The sequence below is a fragment of the Hemitrygon akajei genome, chromosome 19 (genome assembly GCF_048418815.1).
Source record: "Hemitrygon akajei chromosome 19, sHemAka1.3, whole genome shotgun sequence".
In the NCBI taxonomy this organism is placed as follows: Eukaryota; Metazoa; Chordata; class Chondrichthyes; order Myliobatiformes; family Dasyatidae; genus Hemitrygon; species Hemitrygon akajei.
In genome coordinates, this window is record NC_133142.1 from 61,977,084 (window position 1) to 61,996,008 (window position 18,925).

Genomic DNA, 18,925 nt, shown 5'->3' on the forward strand with positions numbered 1-18,925 from the left:
AGAAGCACAAAATGTTACATTACTTTGTTTCCTGCCGATAGGAGATTCTGGCTCTCAGTTCGCACAGCATATTGTCCAGGGACTGAACGTTAGTCAGCAGTTTGCTAGGGTGTGGCAGCTGATTAGCACGCTGTCCCAACCTCACCAGGATGCCGGCTCTTCTCTTTCACCTCCAACACCACTTTTTTCCTTCAGAAGAAAGGAAATTATAGGTATTAGTCTGACCTCAGTGGTATGGAAGATGTTGGAGTCGATTGTTATGGATGAGGATACAGGGTACTTGGAGGCACATGATAAAATAGACTAAAGTCAGCATGGTTTCCTTAAGGGGAAAACCTTGCCTGACAAATCTGTTGGAATTCTTTGAGGAGATTACAAGCAGGATAGACAAAGGAGAATCAGTGGTTGTTGCATACTTGGATTTTCAGAAGGCATTTGACAAGGTGCCACACATGACGCTGCTTAGCAAAATAAAAGTCCATGGTATTCCACGAAAGATAGTGACACGGATAGAGGATTGACTGGTTGATAGGAGGCAAAGAGTGGGAATAAAGGGAGCCTTTGCTAGTTGGTTGCCAGTGATTGATGGGGTTCTGCAGTGGTTGGTGTTGGGACCGCTTCTTTTTGAAGGTTATGTCAATGATTTCCATCAAATTGATGTCTTCATGGCCAAATTTGTAGAAGATACAAATAAAGGTGGAAGGGTAGGTTGTTTTGAGGAAGCAGGGAAGCTGCAGAAGCACTTAAGTAGATTAGGAAAATGGTCAAAGAATTGGCAGATGGAATACAGTGTTGGGAAGTGTATGGTCATGCACTTTTGGAGAAGAAATAAAAATGTAGACTTCTTTTTAAATGGGGAGAAGATTCAAAAATCAGAGGTACAAAGGGACTTGGGAGTCCTCAAGCAGGATTTGTTAACTTGCTGGTTGAGTCAGTGGTGAGGAAGGCAAATGTGATGTCAGCGTTCACTATTCTTTTCTATTCACTAGAATAGAAAAGCAAAGAAAGATGTAATGTTAAGGCTTTATAAGTCACTGGTGAGGCCTCATTTGGAGTATTTTGAGCAGTTTTGGGTCCCTTATCTAAGAAAGGATGTACTAACATTGGAGATGGTTCAAAGGAGGTTCAAAAGAGCAGACTCAATGGGTCGAATAGCATAATTCTGCGTCTATGTTTTGTGGTCTTATGATCTACTTTCACAAATCACTGTCACCTTCTTCAAAAATTCAATCTTTAGCAAGACAGAACTTGCCCCACCCAAAGTCATTTGACTGTTGCTAATTAGACCATGGTTTTCTAAATGTTCATAAATCCTCTCCCAAATCTTCTGCAATAGCTTCCCTACTGTATTTGTGAGATTCACTGAAGAGTAAAGGAGGTGGGGTATACTTCATGGTCAATAATGCTTGGTGCAAACCCTGGAATGTGCATGCCCCCAAATCCTTTTGTTCAGCTGACCTGGAGTACCTTGCACTACTGTGGCTTTTGCTTATGACCTTTTTGGCTGCTTCGGGAGTTCATGGCTGTTATTATCACAGCTGTGTCTATTCTGCTGCAGGCTGGTACTGACCTGGCTCTCAAGGAACTGTACGAGACCATCAGCACCTTGGAGACTGCACATAGAGAGTCTGCCTTCATCGTGGCTGGTGATTTTAATTGAGCGTCGCTGACTAAAGTCTCTCTGAAGTTTTGTCAGCACATCCAAGTGAGCACTCATGGAGATAACACACTTGACCACTGGTACTCTCCCTTCCGCAATGCCTACCTTCGCCCGCCATTTGGAAAATCGAATCAGTCCTCTATCTTGCTGCTGCCAAGGAATAGGCAGAAGCTGGAACAAGAGGCGGCCATAATTAAAACTGTCCATTGTTGGTCCAACCAGTCAGCCTCCACACTATAGAACTGCTTTGATGATGTCAACTGGAATGTCTTTCATGATGAGGATGTCTTCTGGTTCGTGGAAGGGGTCACGAGCTTCTTTCAGAAGTGCATCAAGGATGTTGTCCCCCAGCGATTGGTCAGGGTGTATCCAAACCAGAAACCCTAGAGCAATAGTTCCGCGTGTGCAGCACTTACTGCGTGACACAGAGCTTATGTTGCCGGTGACCAACAGGAACTCAAGAAATGCAGTTAATATCTGCACGAAGTCATGAAGCCAGCGAAACAGCAATACAGGGACAAGATCCAGATTCAGCTCTCCGCCAACAACACACGCAGCTTATGGCAAGGTCTGCACACCTTTGCAAACTTCAAAGCTAAATGCAGTGGTGTTTCCAACATCATTGCCTTTCTTCCAGATTTTTACACTCGATTCGATGTCGTCAACACTGAGCCTCTGAGGAGAGCCTCTGAAGAGACCTGCAGTTTGGTAATTTCTAAGGCTGAAGTACACAGGTGTTTCCAAAGAGTGGACAGTCGCAAGGCTGCTGAACCGGACTGCATCCTGGGGCGGGTACTCAGGATGTGTGTGGCACAACTGGCAGGTGTGTTTGTAGACACATTTAATCTCTCCCTTACCCAGTGTAGAGTGCCCTCCTGCTTCAAAACATCCACCATTGTTTCTATATATAAATAGACCAAGGTAACGTCTGAATGACTGGTATCCTGTTGCACTCACCTCAATAATTAGCAAATGCTTTGAGAGGCTGGTCAAGGACTACATCTGCAGCATGCTGCCACCCACACTGAACCCCTACAATTCACCTACTGACACAATTGGTTGACAGATGATGCAATAGTCACAGCTGTATGCTGTGTCCTTGCACATCTGGAAAAGAAGGATGCTTTTGTGAGAATGCTGTTCTTGGACTACAGTTCAGCATTCAACACCACAGAGACCTTGGCCTTCACCCTGCCTGAGTTGGTTATGGACTGCAGGAGGAATGGAGACAGGCTAACTCCTATTGACATCAATGGATCTGGAGTTGAGAGAGTGAACAACTTTAAGTTCCTTGGCAAGCACATTACGAAGGATCTCATGTGGTCTGTACAAACCGACTGTGTGGTGAAAATAGCATGACAGTGCCTCTTTCACCTCAGACGGTTGAAGAAGTTTGGTATGGGCCCCCAATTCCTAAGAACTTTCTACAGGGGTACAATTGAGAGCATCCTAACTGGCTGCATCACTGCCTGATCTGGGAACTTTACTTCCCTCAGTTGCAGGACTCTGCAGAGAATGGTGCGGACAGCCCAGCGCATCTGTGGATGTGAACTTCTCACTATTCAGGACATTTACAAAGTCAAGTGCATAAAAAGGGCCCAAAGGATGATTGAGGACCCGAGTTACCCCAACTACAAACTGTTCCAGCTGCTACCACCCGGGAATCGATACTGCAGCATAAAAACCAACAGGACCAACAGGCTCCGGGACAGCTTCTTCCACCAGGCCATCAGACTGATTAATTCATGCTGATACAATTGTATTTCTATGTTATATTGACTATCCTGTTGTACATACTATTTATTATAAATTACTATAAAATGAACATTGCACATTTAGACAGAGACACAATGTAAAGACTTTTACTCCTCATGTATATGATGTAAGTAATAAAGTCAATTCAATTCCTGAAGGATCATTAGTAATGCTTCCACAATCTACTCAGAACCTAGGGGTGCAGCTTCTTCCACCAGGCCATCAGACTGCTTAATTCATGCTGACACAATTGTATTTCTATGTTATATTGACTAACCAGAACCCAGGGATGCAGTTCATCTGCTCCAGGTCACTTATCTACCTTCAGATCTTTCAGCGTCCCAAGCAACTTTTCCCTAGTAATAGCAAGTACGCTCACTTCCGCACCCTGGCATTCTTGAACTTTCGGACTACTAATGTCTTCCACAGTGAGGTTTGATCCAAAATACTTATTCAGTTTATCTGTCATTTCCTTGTCTCCCTTTATCACCTCTCCAGCATCTTTTTCCAGCAGTCCGATACCTACTCTCGCCTCTCATGTACTCTTAATATATCTGAAAAATCTTTTGGTATCCTCTTTGATATTATTGGCTAATTTACCTTCATATTTCATCAATTCAATTCACTGGTTTATCGCATCCAAGATTATCCTAGTTTTCTTTTTTGAATAACAGAACAACACTAACTACTTAAACACAAAGTACACTGCAGATGCTGTGGTCAAATCAAGACGTACAAAAGAGCTGGATGAACTCAGCAGGTCGGGCAGCATCCATTGAAAGAAGCAGTCAACGTTTTGGGTCGAGACCCTTCGTCAGGACTAAAGAAGGAGGGGGCAAGAGCCCTATAAAGAAGGTGGGGGGAGGGTGGAAAACCAATCAGAGGAAAGATCAAGGGGTGGGGGAGGGGAAGCAGGGAGGGGATAGACAGGAGAGGTGAAAAAAGAACCTAAGGAGAAAGCACTATGGGTAGTAGAAGAAGGCAGAGTCATGAGAGGTGATAGGCAGCTGGAAGAGGAGACAGAGTGAAGGTGGGATGGGGGAAGGGAGAGGGAGGGAATTACCAGAAGTTGGAGAATTCGATGTTCATACCAAGGGGTTGGAGACTACCCAGATGGTATATGAGATGTGCTACACCTGTCCCTACATCTCCTCTCTTACCACCATTCAGGGTCTCAAACAGTCCTTCCAGGTGAGGCAACACTTCACTTGTGAGTCTGTTGGGGTAATCTATTCCACCTGGTGCTCCCGGTGCAGCCTCCTCTACATCAGCGAGACCCGACGCAGATTGGGGGACTGCTTCGTCAAGCACCTACGCTCCGTCTGCCACAACAGACAGGATCTCCCAGTTGCCACTCACTTCAACTCTCCTTCACATTCCCATTCAGATATGTCCATACATGGCCTCCTCTACTGCCATGTTGAGGCCAAACTTCGGCTGTAGGAACAACATCTCATATACCGTCTGGGTAGTCTCCAGCCATTTGGTATGAACATCGAATTCTCCAACTTCCGGTAATTCCCTCCCTCTCCCTTCCCCCATCCCACCTTCACTCTGTCTCCTCTTCCAGCTGCCTATCACCTCTCATGATTCTGCCTTCTTCTACTACCCATAGTGCATTCCCCTTAGATTCCTTCTTCACCTCTCCTGCCTATCCCCTCCCTGCTTCCCCTCCCCCACCCCTTGATCTTTCCTCTGATTGGTTTTCCACCCTCCCCCACCTTCTTTATAGGGCCCCTGCCCCCTCCTTCTTTAGTCCTGACGAAGGGTCTCGACCCGAAACGTTGACTGCTTCTTTCAACGGATGCTGCCCGACCTGCTGAGTTCATAACACTAACTATTTGCCAGTCCTCTGGGCCCTTGCCTCTGGCTGCAGAGGACCTGAATATCTAGGCCAGGGCCTTAGCAATCTGTCCTCTTGCTTCTCTTAATAAACTCAGCTATAACCCACCTGGGACATACCCAACTTAATTATTTTCAAGAGACCCAACAGAACCTTTTTCTTTATCTCAAAATGCTCTAGCTTATTACTACAGCTCACACTGATCTCTCTATCCTTCACACCCTTCTCCTTGGCAAATACTGTTACAAAGTACTCATTTACAATCTCACCCACATCTTCTGCCTCCAAGCAAGCTCCTCCTTTATCCTTGTGCCATCTTCTTCCTAGTTATCCTCTTGCTCGACATATGTATAGAATACCTTGGGGATCACTTTAATCCTACATGACTAGGTCTTTACACGGTTCCTTCTGGCTCTCCTGATTCTTTCATTGAGTTATTTTCTTTCTTCTCAAGGGCTGAATTTTATTTTAACTTCCTTAAACCTTACAAATGCTTTATTTTTCTTTTTGACTAAATTCATCACCTCTCTTGTGATCCAAGTTTCCCTTTACCTTGCCATCCTTGTGTAGGTCTTTAAATTCCCTTCACATATCAGGTATGGATTTAGAGTCATAAGAATAATACAGCTCAGAAGCAGGTCCCTCTGCCCAACTGATTCCATGCTGACCACAACATCCTTCCTACTCATCTCAGTTGACCACACCCCATCTCCAAGCCCCACCTTCTATGTAACGATCCAAATGTCTTTTGAATCTTGTAATTATACCTGCCTCAACAACTTCTTCTGGCAGCTAATCTGTGTACTCACTACCCTCTGTGTAAAGAAGTTAACTTTCAGGTTTCTTTTTAATTCTCCCCTCTTATCTTGGATTTGTGTCCTTTAGTTTTGGTCTCCCAATCCTAGGGGAAGGTCTTATCCATATTGATCATGACTTTATTGAGATCACCCCTCATTCTCCTGTGCTCCATGAAATGAAGATCCAGAATGGACAATCACTCGCTATAACTCAAGCCCTGGAGACCAGGAAGCATCTCCATAAATCCCTTCTGTACCTTCTCCAGCTTCCTTTAACAGATGACCAAAACTGCACACAATACCCCAAGTGCAGCCTAACCAATTACTTACATACATAACTACAACATAATATGTCTGCATTTAGCCTCGATACCAGCATGCTGATTGCCTTCTTCATCACCCTGTCTACTTGCGCAGCCACTTACAGTGAACTGTATACTCCCAGGGTCTTCTGTTCCACATCACTCAGCAAGTGCTCTGCTGTGCACTGTACAAGTACTACCCCACCCAAAATGCATCATTTTACATTTATGTAAATTGAAATCTATTTGTTAATCCTCAGCCTATCTCCATGTCTGATTAAGATTTCTTTGCAATTCATTGTAACTTGTTTCACTATCAAAAAGACTCCGTAAATTAGTATCAGCAAATTTGCTAATCATGTGATGTACATTCTTATCCACATAATTTCAGTAAATAATACTGACCTTGGGAGGCCTCTAGTTGGAGAATTGACCTTCAACTGTAACTCTTTGCTTCCTAACACTGAGTCAATTCTGAATCCCCTTGCAATCTAACCTTACAAATTAGCTTTGCATTTGGGACCTTGAGAACATCCACTTCATCTTCTCCCTGAGTTACCTCTTCTAAAGACTCCTAAAGATTTGTAAGACATGACCTTATACGAAAAATCATGCTAATTATTCATGATCAGGCCTTGACTATCCAGGTGATTGTAGGTCTTGTCCCTCAGAATTCCTTCTAGTAACTGAAGTCAGACTCACTGGCCTGTAGTTCCTTGGCCTGTCTTTGTTACCCTTCTGAAATAATGGAACAATATTAGCCACACTTCAGTCTCCTGGAAATTCTTCAGTGGCTAACGACGAAGTACTTATCTCTACAAGGGCCTCTGTGATGTCATCCTCACCCCCCCCCCCCCCCCCCCATAAAGTCTTGGATACATTTGCTCAGGTGCTGGAGATTTGCCCTCCTTAATGTGCTTCAAGGCTACAAATTCCTTCTTCATTGCAGTATAGTGGTGAGTGCAATTGCTTTACAGTGATCAACAATTGCAGTTAAATTCCTGCCTCTGCTTGTTAGTTTGTATTTTCTCCCCATGCTTGGGTTTTCTCCGGGTGCTCTGGTTTTTACCCAAGTTCCAAAGATGTACAGTTAGAGTTAATGAATACAGGTAGTCCCCGAGTTACGAACATTCGACTTACGGACAACTCGTACTTACGAACCAAGGAAGGAGAACGCCGTCTGCCATTTTAAGTCAGATCGCGACACCGTCCGCCATTTTAAGTCGGATTGGTCGTTGCCGTTGACACTGTGTTGAGTTTTTAACTTTGTATTTCACTTAAATTTTTCTTAGTAAGATTCACCCTGACCCCGCCTATTCCGGTCAGCTGGTGGCACAGTGAGATCAGCGCCAGGCTGGAGAATGGAGGTTTCCAAGTTCGATCTAGTGACAGACTGCTCCCGTGCTGGGTTGATGTCGATCCAGTGACTCCTGTACCATCCCTGCTGGGTTGATGTCGAGCTCGCAACTCGACCTTGTTAAAAAAAACACTGCCACCTCCAGTTTAAATTCCCACATGGAATATTGTGGATGATCAAATACCCAAACCAAGCACAGCCTCCACTTGTCCCATATAGCCTGTCTCTGTGCGGTGGTCCTTAGGACCCAGCGGACCTTGGGAATCGGCAGAGGTCGGGACCTGCCACCCGCAGTGTTTCTGTTCCATTGACGGGAAGCGATCGTGATTGAAAATAAAGTGGAAATAATAAAGCGTTTGGAAAGAGGTGAAACGCCATCAGTCATTAGAAAAGCGTTGGTCAACGATCAGAACAATTTTAAAGGATAACGGATAAAGTAAGAATAATGGAGCATGTGAAAGGCCCTGCCCCGATGAAAGCTACAATTATTACTAAGCAACGCAGTGGTTTAATTATTGGAATACATACGTTTCTTAAGTGTTTTATATGTATAGAAAGGTAAAATATATACTATATACTAAGACAAATATTTGACTAACTGACGCTAAATAATAGCGGATGTACTTGTTCCGACTTACGTACAAATCCAACTTAAAGATGGACTCAGGAATGGAACTCGTACGTAACCCGGGGACTGCCTGTAGTGGGCGTGTTATGTTGATGTTAGAAGCATGGTGATATTTGTGGGCTGCTCAGACATTCCTCACTTATTTGAGGCAAACTGTGCATCTCATTGTATATTTCAATATTTCAATGTACATGTATATGATCCAAAGCATTATTGCCTATTACCCTAATCTCATTGGCATCCAAAGAAATTACTGCACGCCAAAGATAAATTGGAGCACAGAGTACTAGTCTCTCTTGCTAATCGTCCTTTTACTTTGTATTGTAATTGAAAAACCTCTTTAACCCTGCTACCAAATCAATGTGATACCTCCTTCTGCCCTCCTGATTTCCCTATTGTCTTGCCCAAAAGCAGCTGTACTCTCATAATTTGCCCTGCCCCAATTTAATGCACTTCTGCCAGGTCTGTACTTATTCTTCTCCATAGCAATCTTAAATCTTAATGTTAAGATGAAGTTGGTGTTGGATGGGGGTTAGGCTGTTATTCCCTGGAAGATCGAATAATCAGAAGGGGTCTCATAGAAACATACTGTTCTGATCGGATTGGATGGGCTGAATGCAGGGAGGGTGTTCCCTGTGGTGGAGGTTCCAGAATCTGGAAACATGGCTTCGGAGTTCGGATATTGCCGACTGGCAATGAGGTCAGGAGAAGTTCTATTTCTCGGAGGGAGTAAGTCTGTGGAATTCTCTGCCCCCTTGGCAAGAGAAGTCAGAGTTGCAAAACCATACTCCAGGAGGAGGAAGATAGTCCAGAATGCCAGAAAGATATGGGGAGAAGGTGGAGGGTGCTCTGAAGTGTATAATTAACTGTGACTAAGAGGAGTGGTGTTAAGTCCCCATTATTCCCTGCATCCAAATTCTTTGCATCACCTTTGATCCTATTTTAGTCTCTTGCCCAGAAGAGTGTCTTTTCTCAGTTATCATGAGCTGGTGGGCAAGAAAGTCCCAGTCTAGTATTGAGCAGCATAGTTGACCTCAGTGTTTGTCGTTCTAGTGTGGACAGTGAGGTCCTGGCAGTGCATCAGTCCCATGAGGAGATGGCCTCCAGTGAGCAGACGGGAAACAGTTCCGAGTCGGAGGAGCTGACTACACAGGTAGACCATTCCATACCTAATGAAACACAGAAGTTATGATGCCTACTATGTGCGTTCTGGCTCCTACTTTCCTTTAATAACTTCACTCTTACACACACCCAGCAATTCTTTTCTGACATTAACTTCATAGGTGGCAGTTGATGGTGGGATGTTAGTTGGATGTGGGAGAAAAGTGGAACACCTGCACAGAGTGAAATCATGCAAAGTCCACAAACACAGCACAATCAGGGCTGAACTGGCAGTGATTGAAATACATCAGCTGTTAATGGCTGGGACCCAGCCTTCAGCTAGTTTCTGCAGAGTTCATTGTTTGCAACAGTATATAATGGCTCTCCATTTTAATCAGCAAAGGTCTGGCTGATTCTTTTTTGTTTTTACATGTTATGGCTACACTTTGGGAATGATATGATACTTGGATATGTCAATAAATGTCTCCATGTTTCTTTACTTCCTTGTAGAGTAACACAGAAATTAAAGGATATCGCATTGCAAAAATGATGACCGCTTCAGAGAGAGCGTAAGTGTGTCTCCTGAACAAGAGAGAGAGAATGAATGAGTGTGTGCATGTGCTTGTGTGAGAGAGTGTGTGTCAGTGTACACTGCCAGATATAGTGGGTATGCCTCTGTTTATGCCAGCAACTACGAAGAGTGCTAAAGAGAGCGAGAGGGAGAGATACATGTCCCTAAGTGCAGAGGGTAACTGTGTATACGTCTCTAACTGCAGTGAGAGAAAGGGATGGGGCAGGGGGAGAGAGACAGAGGGAGATGGAGAAAATAAATGAATGTAGGTAAATGCTGCCATTTGTATATCATATCTGCTTGCACCACCTCACCTGCTTTTAGTGGAGTGGCCCTCTTGAGGACAACATACTGAGGATTTGGCTGAGCTACCCACGAAGAGGGTGAGCAGGGATAAGAGCCAACATAAGCAGAAAATTCACAAAGGAGATTGTGAGCAATTGGAAGCATGTACATTGGCACAAATGACATGGGTAGAGAATGGGGTGAGGTCTTACAGAGTTAGGAAAGAAGTTAAAAATCAGGACCTTGAAGATGGTATCTCTGGATTACTCCCAGAGCCATGGCTAATGAGGGTAAGAATAGGAGAATATGGCAGATGAATCATGGATGATTGAGAAGTTTTAAAAATCCAACAAAAGGCAACCAAAAAAGCTACAAGAAGGGAAAAGATAATATAATATAAGGCAGGATACTGTAAGTTTTTTCAGTTATATAACGAGTAAAAGGATGTTAAGAATTGATATCAGACCACTAGAAAATGTTGCTGGTGGGGTAGTAATGGGGGACAAAGAAATGGGAAATAAACTTAATAAATACCACATCAGGCTTCACTGTGGAAGACACTAGCAGCATGCCAGAGGTCCGTGAGTGTCAGGTAGCAGGAATGAATGCCATTGTTATTATGAAGGTAAAAGTGCTAGGCAAACTGAAAGGTCTTAAGCTGGATAAGTCACTTGGACCAGATGGACTACACCCCTGACTTCTGTAAGAGGTTGATGAAAAGATAATAGGTGCATTGGTTATGATCTTCCAAGAATCACTTAATTCTGGCATTGTTCCAGAGGACTGGAAAATTGTAAATGTCGCTCTATTCTTTAAAAAGGAAGAAGGCAAAGGAAAGGAGATTATAGGTCAGGTAGCCTCAGTGGTTGAGGTTTTGAGGAACTTGGAGACTAATGATAAGATAAATCAAAGTCAGCATGGTTTCTGTGAGGGGAATTCTTGCCTGACAAATCTGTTAGAATTCTTCAAGGAAGTAACAAGCAGGGAAAGTAACAAAGGAAAGGCAGTGGATATCATTTACTTGAATTTTCAGAAGGCATTTGACAAGGTGCCACACATGAGGTTTCTTAACAAGATGAAATCCTATGGCGTTACACAAAAGATACTGACATGAATAGGAGAACCCCAAGGCATTCAACAAGTATGTGAAGAGCAAGAGGATACACATGAGAGAATAGGATCAGTCAAGTGTGACAGTGGAAAAGTGTGTATGGAACTGGAGGAGATAGCAGAGGTACTTAGTGACTAGTCAGACCCCACTTGGAGTACTGTGGTCAGTTCTGGTCACCTCACTACAGGAAGGATGTGGAAAGTATAGAAAGGGTGCAGAGGAGATTTACAGGGATTTTGCCTGGATTGGGGAGCATGCCTTGTGAGAATAGGTTGAGTGAACTCGGCCTTTTCTCCTTGGAGCGACAGAGGATGAGAGGTGACCTGATAGAGGTGTATAAGATGATGAGAGGCTTTGATCGCGTGGATAGTCAGAGGTTTTTTCCCAGGGCTGAAATGGTTAGCACGAGAGGGCACAGTTTTAAGGTGCTTGGAAGTAGGTGCTGAGGAATGTCAGGGCAAATTTTTTATGCAGAGTGTGGTGAGGGCATGGAATGGGCTGCCAGCGATGGTGGTGGAGGCTGATATGATAGAGTCGTTTAAGAGACTCCTGGAAAGGTACATAGAGCTTAGAAAAATAGAGGGCTATGGGTAACCTTAGGTCATTTCTAAAATAAGTACATGTTCAGCACAGCATCATGCGCCAAAGGGCTTGTATTGTACTGTAGGTTTTCTGTGTTTCTAACTACATTGTCTCTGTAGATATGGACATGAACTGACACTGCCTGCAGAAAGGGATGGGCACCCACACACTCTGTACACATTATGTACCAATAGTTAGAGATATGTACATACCTGCATTACTTCTGCTGTTGGAGCATGTACGTACACTCTCTGTACAATAACATACACCTTGGCATGTACGTAAACTCTCTGTTGTTAGGGCATGCACATACCTTCTCTGTGTGCTTTCTGAACATGCACTTACGTTGTCTCTGTAATTAGGACAAAGTAAGTACACAGTCTGTTCCTGGGGATGGTGGTGGAGGCTGATATGATAGAGTCTTTTAAGAGACTCCTGGATAGGTACATGGAGCTTAGAAAAATAGAGGGCTGTGTGGTAGGGAAATTCTAGGCAGCTTCTAGAGTAGGTTACATGGACAGCACGATGTTGTGGGTTGAAGGGCCTGTGTAATGCTCACGCGATCGGCTGGTGTATGTCTAGGGGAAAATTCGTCCACCTGCCAAACTGTGCCTCCCATATACATGGATGCTGTGAAATGCACACTAATACAAACTCGCACACACAATATCAAACCGCACACCATGTACGTTTACAGAATACACTTTATAAATCTTACTAGAATGAGTGGAACGTGCTTCCAGTAGAAGTGGTAGAGGCAGGTTCGGTATTGTCATTTAAAGTAAAATTGGATAGGTATATGGACAGGAAAGGAATGGAGGGTTATGGGCTGAGTGCGGGCCAGTGGGACTAGGTGAGAGTAAGCATGCGGCATGGACTAGAAGGGCCGAAATGGCCTGTTTCCGTGCTGTAATTGTTATATGGTTATAGAACTAAGTGATTAATAGCAATACAATATTTATGAAAGAAAAGAAAGGGAAGAAAAGGTGCCAGAACTTATCAGGGTTCAGTCAATTAGTGCACAATCATTGGAGCTCAACCATCGAAGTTTTCGGTCCACTATTTGATCTTCTCCGACCTCCACAACCCGCGCGCCTAGGACCACCCTCGGTGATTGACCAGAGTGCCTCCAGCACCGTCCACTTTCCTTGCGATCTCCTCTCCAACTCCCCAAAGCCCACAAAACCACAGCTCACAGAACCACAAGAAAGAATAACACCTATCCCAATTGGTTAACAAATTGATACAATTCTCATTATCAGTAATCATAACCCAAACAAGCTGCAAGAGAAAGCACTCTCTCACCAGTTACCATAACAAAGAAGCATCCCTACTTTTACTTAACAAAGAAGCCATTTTGATTAACATACGCAGTAACATAAGAAATTCTTTACACTCTCTCCCCACCAACAAAAGGCACGCCCTCATGACACTAACAGAGTTCCCCAATGCTTCTTGCAAAACACAAAACCCAACCCAGGTGCAGAAAGCAGTGACAAAACTTTCCAGGGCAGTAGAGATCACACTCGGTTCTCCCTGCGCTGCATATGTCAATCGCTCCGGGGGGTGCCTACTTCTCTGAGACCGCCGTACCTCCTCTGCTGACCCTTCCAGCTCAGACACCACGGGGGACACCCCAGATCTACCTGTTGGACCCTCACCCTCTCCCTCGCTGAGATCCCTCTTCACCTGAGAGCCCTCTGTCTCGTGTTCAGGTTCCACCCTCTCTCCCCCCAATGCCAGCTGTATCTCAATCTGCCCCTCAACACCCTCCCTCCTCTCACCTATCTCAGTGGGGGAAGGGCCAGGAGCCTCTTCTTCCAGTACTGGGGAATTAACGAACAGAAACAGATGCCACACATCTGAATCATCGTCTTCCGAAGCAATATCCCTTTCTGGGGTGAGGACTGGTCCCGTCTCTTCCGCAGCAGGCTCTTTCCTCACCCCGTGCCCTTGCAGAGTCCTCCTACTAGGCGTAACCTCCCACTCAGACTCTTGATCCACCTGCACTTCTTGACCCAGGGGCAACAGGTGATTCTGATGGAGTACCTTGACAGGCCCCTTCCCATCCTCGGGTTTCACCCGGTAAACAGGTAGATTCGGCATCTGGCTCTCAGCTTGTGCTTACCAGGTAGTCCTAAATTCTGTATAAGGACCAAGTCTCCCGGCAATAGTTGAGTGAACTTTATTTTCTGATCATACGTCCTCTTATTCCTCTGATTCTGCTTGGTGGCCGCTGCCTCAGCCAACTCGTACGCCCTTCTCAGCTCTCTCCTCATATTGAAAACATACTTCAGATATGGCTTCGAAGGTAATTCACCCGCCTCAGTCCCAAAACACAAGTCAATGGGCAACCTCACTTCCCGCCCGAACATCAGATAATAAGGTGAGTACCCTGTAGCGTCATTGCGAATACAGTTGTAACAGTGAACCAAATGCCCGATGTGCTGACTCCACTTACTTTTCTGACCAATCTCCAGAGTCCTGAGCTTATCCAACAGGGTCCGGTTAAACCTCTCAGGCTGAGGATCACCCTGTGGGTGATAGGGTGTGGTCCTGGATTTCTCAACCCCAAGCATACCCAGTAATTCATGGATAAGCCGGCTCTCGAAGTCCCGTCCCTGATCACTATGGATCCGCCTGGGAAGGCCATAATGAACAAAGTACTTCTCCCATTACACCTTTGCCACTGTAGTCACTTTCTGATCCTTAGTGGGAAACACATGAGCATATTGAGTGTAGTGATCCGTGATAACTAAGACATTTGTGGTGTTGCTGGTGTCTGGCTCAATAGACAGGAAATCCATACACACCAGGTCCAGGGGTCCCACACTCTGCAAGTGTGACAGAGTCAGGCAGGGTCTTCCTCCTGATGCAACGACTGCACTTCTTACAGTATTCTTCAACCTCCCCCCTCATCCGGGGCCAGTAAAACTGGTCCTTGAGTAATCCATTGGTCTTTTCCACCCCCAAGTGCCTGGAATCATCATGCAGTGCCTGGAGCAGGCTTCTGATATTTCTCAGGCATGACCAGCTGCCAATGCCGGGGGTAGTCTGGGGGCAATGTGGCCTGGTACAAGACTTGGTTCATCAACTTTAACCGAGGCCATTCCTTCAATAACGGAGGCACTGAACCGTGTTTTGTCCTCTCTGCCCACGCCACATCCCCCTTCTCCACTGCGCTCCACACAGTGCCAATGCCCAGGTCATTTCTCTGAGCAGCTGCCACTTCCCCCGGACTTAGTTCCGGCAACTGTTCAGTCTTCAGTGCAGTCAGGTCACAGTAAACCGGGGGCAGAGCATCATCAGAAGCCCCCAATGGGTCCATTGCTCGCTCCAGCCTCCCCTTTTCCTCAGCCTTCACGGTGATAGCAAACTGATAAACATGGTTTTCACTCCAGGGGCATGAATGCTCTCCCACTCCCGTCCGTCTCCGGTTCCTCATGCTCCCGCCGTGACAAAGCATCCGCATCGACATTCCTGCTTCCCGGCTGGTACTAAAGGCTGAAATCATATACCGATAAAGCTGCCAACCACCTGTGGCATCCAATTTCGCCGAAGTCAGGATGTAAGTGAGAAGATTGTTATCCGTTCTCACCTCAAACTTGGCCCTGTATAGATAGTCCACCACTGCCCATTTCAGCGCCAGGAACTTCAACTTGTGAGTGGGATAGTTTCTCTCAGATGGCGACAAACTTCAACTGACAAATGCCACCCGTCTCAACGCATTGCCCTGTTCCTGGTACAGGACAGCCCCTAGACCCTCTCGGCTGGCATCAGTGTGCAGCGCATAGGGCTTCTGGGGATCGGCAAAAGCCAACACCGGGGCCTGTGTCAGCGCCCTTTTCAGAGACTGGATCGCCTCCTCACATTGATCATCCCATCTCGATCCAAAAGGCTCTGCCGGGTTCCAGTATCATCCTGCTTCTTGCCCTCGGTCCCCCTTCCTTTTCTTCCCCATGGGTGAATAGCTACACAATAGCTGGGTCAACGGGTGACTCATTTTAGCGTATCCTTTCACGAATCGCCGGTAATACTCATAGTACCCCCAAAAACGAGTGTAGGGCGTTCACCTTCTGGGGTCTCGGCCAGGTGGTTACTGCGTCTATCTTAGCTGGATCAGTAGCCACTTCTTCTTGCGAAATTATGTGGCCAACATAGCCGACCGACTGCTTACAGAACTGGCATTTGTCCAGGGAAAGTTTCAACCCTTCCTCCTTAAGCCAGCTTAACACCTTCAGCAGCCTCTCCTCATGTTTCTCCAAAGTAGATCCAAACACTATCAGATCATCCAGATACACCAGCACCTCGAGCAGATTCATATCCCCCACAGTTCTCTCCATGAGCCTCTGGATGGTGGCTGGGGCCCCCGATATGCCTTGGGGCATTTGTTCGAACTGAAAGAACCCCAGTGGGAAGATAAAGGCTGTCTTCTCTCTATCAGCTTCACTCATCGGGATCTGGTAATATCCACTCCTCAAGTCCAGCACACGAAACCACTTCGCTCCACTCAGGCAGGCCAGCGTGTCTTCGACCTTTGGGACGGTATACTGGTCAGGGACAGTTCGCCGATTCAAAGTCCTGTAGTCCACACACGTGTACCCTTCTGTTCTTCCGGGCCACTATTATTGGGGACATATAGGGGCTTCGGGACTCAGTGATGATCCCAGCTTCCTTCAACTTTCACAAGTGCTGCCGCACGTCTTCCACATTTGCAGGGGCCAGTCGCCGTGACCTCTCTCTGAACGGGGTGTCCTCAGTCTCTCGGATGGTACGGGGAGTGGGGAGCCCACATCAAACTCGCCAAGAGAAAAAACATCTTCCAGCTTCAACATCTTCTCCACCAGCCTGCATTTCCACTCCGGTGACACAGGAGAATCCCCAAAGTTAAAGGCCTCGGTGGTCAGCTTTCCTCTGTTTTCCAATCCTTCCCCTTTAGTGGGCCTCACTGGTGTGCTAGACATTACCATCACTGGGAACAAATATGCCAGCAGCATCCCTCTCTTAAAGGTGATTTCTCTTGCCGTAGTGTTCCTGACACTCAAGGCAATCCGCCTCGCATGTACCACCACTGGCCTCTGCACTTCGGGCCTCACCAGCACCCCCGCTGGAAATCGTGTCTCCCCCTCAAGATCGTCCGGGGCGTCTACTAACAGGGCTTCGCCCGCTGGCACTCCAGGGAATCTGGAGGTCCCCATCCTGAGTGCCACCTCCCTTGGCTATATCACTTTAGGCTTCGCCTGCGTACACCACACCCTCCCTTGTTTGCACTCAGGATCCAGCCCTTGGGGGTGTCACCCACTTTTTCGAACACTGCTCAAAACACTGGGTGTACCGAGAGGGTCTCCAGAAAGTTCTGCCCCACCTTCTCCTTACTGGCTCCCAGGAGCCGTCTCACAAGGGGGGAGTTAGTCCCCACCAGAAGGGCAGTGCCACCGGTTTCCACCGGGTCTGGACAAACCAACACCAATGTCTCAATAGCTTCAGACACTCCCACATCGCCCTCCGTGTATTCCAATCTCACTGACAGGTACCCATCGTATGGATAATCACCCTCGCTCACACCCCAAATCTCAAGTGTGTCAAATGGGTTTACTGGCAAGTGCTTTAGATATTTGTTGTAGAACGACCGGTACAATAAGATAACCTGCGATCATGTGTCGAGGATGGCTTTTGCATAAATTTCCTCTATCCGTAGGCACACACTGGAACAGGGTCCCACCAGCCCAGCCGGAATAAAGGCTTGGGCTTTCAGCGGTCCCCTGGCTGATTACTGGGAACATGTTCCTCCAGAGACTCCAGTTCGTTCCCTGACTGAGTCTCTGCTAAGTTTCCCAACACCTCTCCCTTCTTAGGTGCCCAGGGGCTTGCCCTTCGCTGGATGCCTTGTCTCTCACAATCACTCCGAAAATGTCCCTCTTCCCCACAGCTGTAGCACACCCCTGGCCGCTCACATTCCCGCTGGAAATGCCCCCCTTTCCCACAGTTATAGCACACACTACCTGCCGCCCCTCCTCTCCCGGGACGCCACCTCTCCCAGCCCACTGCATGGGTCGTCCCCTGAAGGGGGTACTCTCCCTGTCCATCCCTACTCCTCTTGGGTTTCTCGGACCTTAACCCAGCCACCACTTTCTGTATCGCTGAGGATCGCTTCCGGTGGCCCGAGCCCCTTTTTCGGCCCAACGCGTTCTCTTCCTCCCGCAACTCTCTAATCTGCTGCCCGAGTGATGGAGGGGGGCTCTTTTTATAGGACTGCCGGAGACTCCAAGCCACCTTGTCCTCCTCTAGGGAACCGCTAAGTATCTGACTTATCTTCACTCTCGTCACTTCATCTGCCTTCACTACCCCCCGGCGCCGCAACCCAGTAGGCATTCTCTCCAGCCGAAATATGTATTCTGAGAGCTTTCCCCCCCTCCATTGGTCCATGTGGTGAAACTCCGCTAAAAGCAGCCCTGACATCCCAAACGCTCCCTCCAAAGCTTCTAAATACTCCGCCGATGAAGCCGAGGGCTGTTCAGCTTTCAGCTCCCGGACTACTCTGGCCGTCGCACCCCTCAAACTTCCCATCAATCGCTGTCTCTTTTCCTCATCTGAGCCTGGCCATGCCTCTAATAACAGGGACGTGTTTTCGATCCAGGTATCATAGCCAACCTCCCCGTCCGGAGTAGGTGTGGCTCCTGAGAAAACCCCCAGCTTCGGCTGTGGCCTCTCGGCCACTCCCACCAGGGAGTTAAGGGCGTCTGAAGCTCGGAGGCCTCCCCTCTAGCTGGGGGGGGGGGGGGGGGGGGCAGAGTCTGGCCAAGCCTTCCCACTTTGACCCGCCCTTACTGGTTACTGTCACCTCCCCTGGGGTCACATCTAGCTCCTCCTCTGGTGTCTCCTCACCTTCGTCCTCTGGGAGGGTGTGGAGCCTCCCCCCGGGACGCTAACCGT

The 18,925-nt window shown here is 46.9% G+C and overlaps 1 protein-coding gene across 1 annotated transcript in view; it reads left to right on the forward strand.

Moving 5' to 3' along the window:
* Positions 1-18,925, forward strand: part of LOC140742090 (FYVE, RhoGEF and PH domain-containing protein 5-like) — a 309,076-nt gene that overhangs the window by 45,263 nt on the left and 244,888 nt on the right. The window contains exons 3-4 of the mRNA XM_073072916.1: positions 9,396-9,495; positions 9,954-10,012. Coding sequence (XP_072929017.1) covers positions 9,396-9,495; positions 9,954-10,012 — 159 coding nt within the window. The remainder of the gene's footprint in view (positions 1-9,395; positions 9,496-9,953; positions 10,013-18,925) is intronic.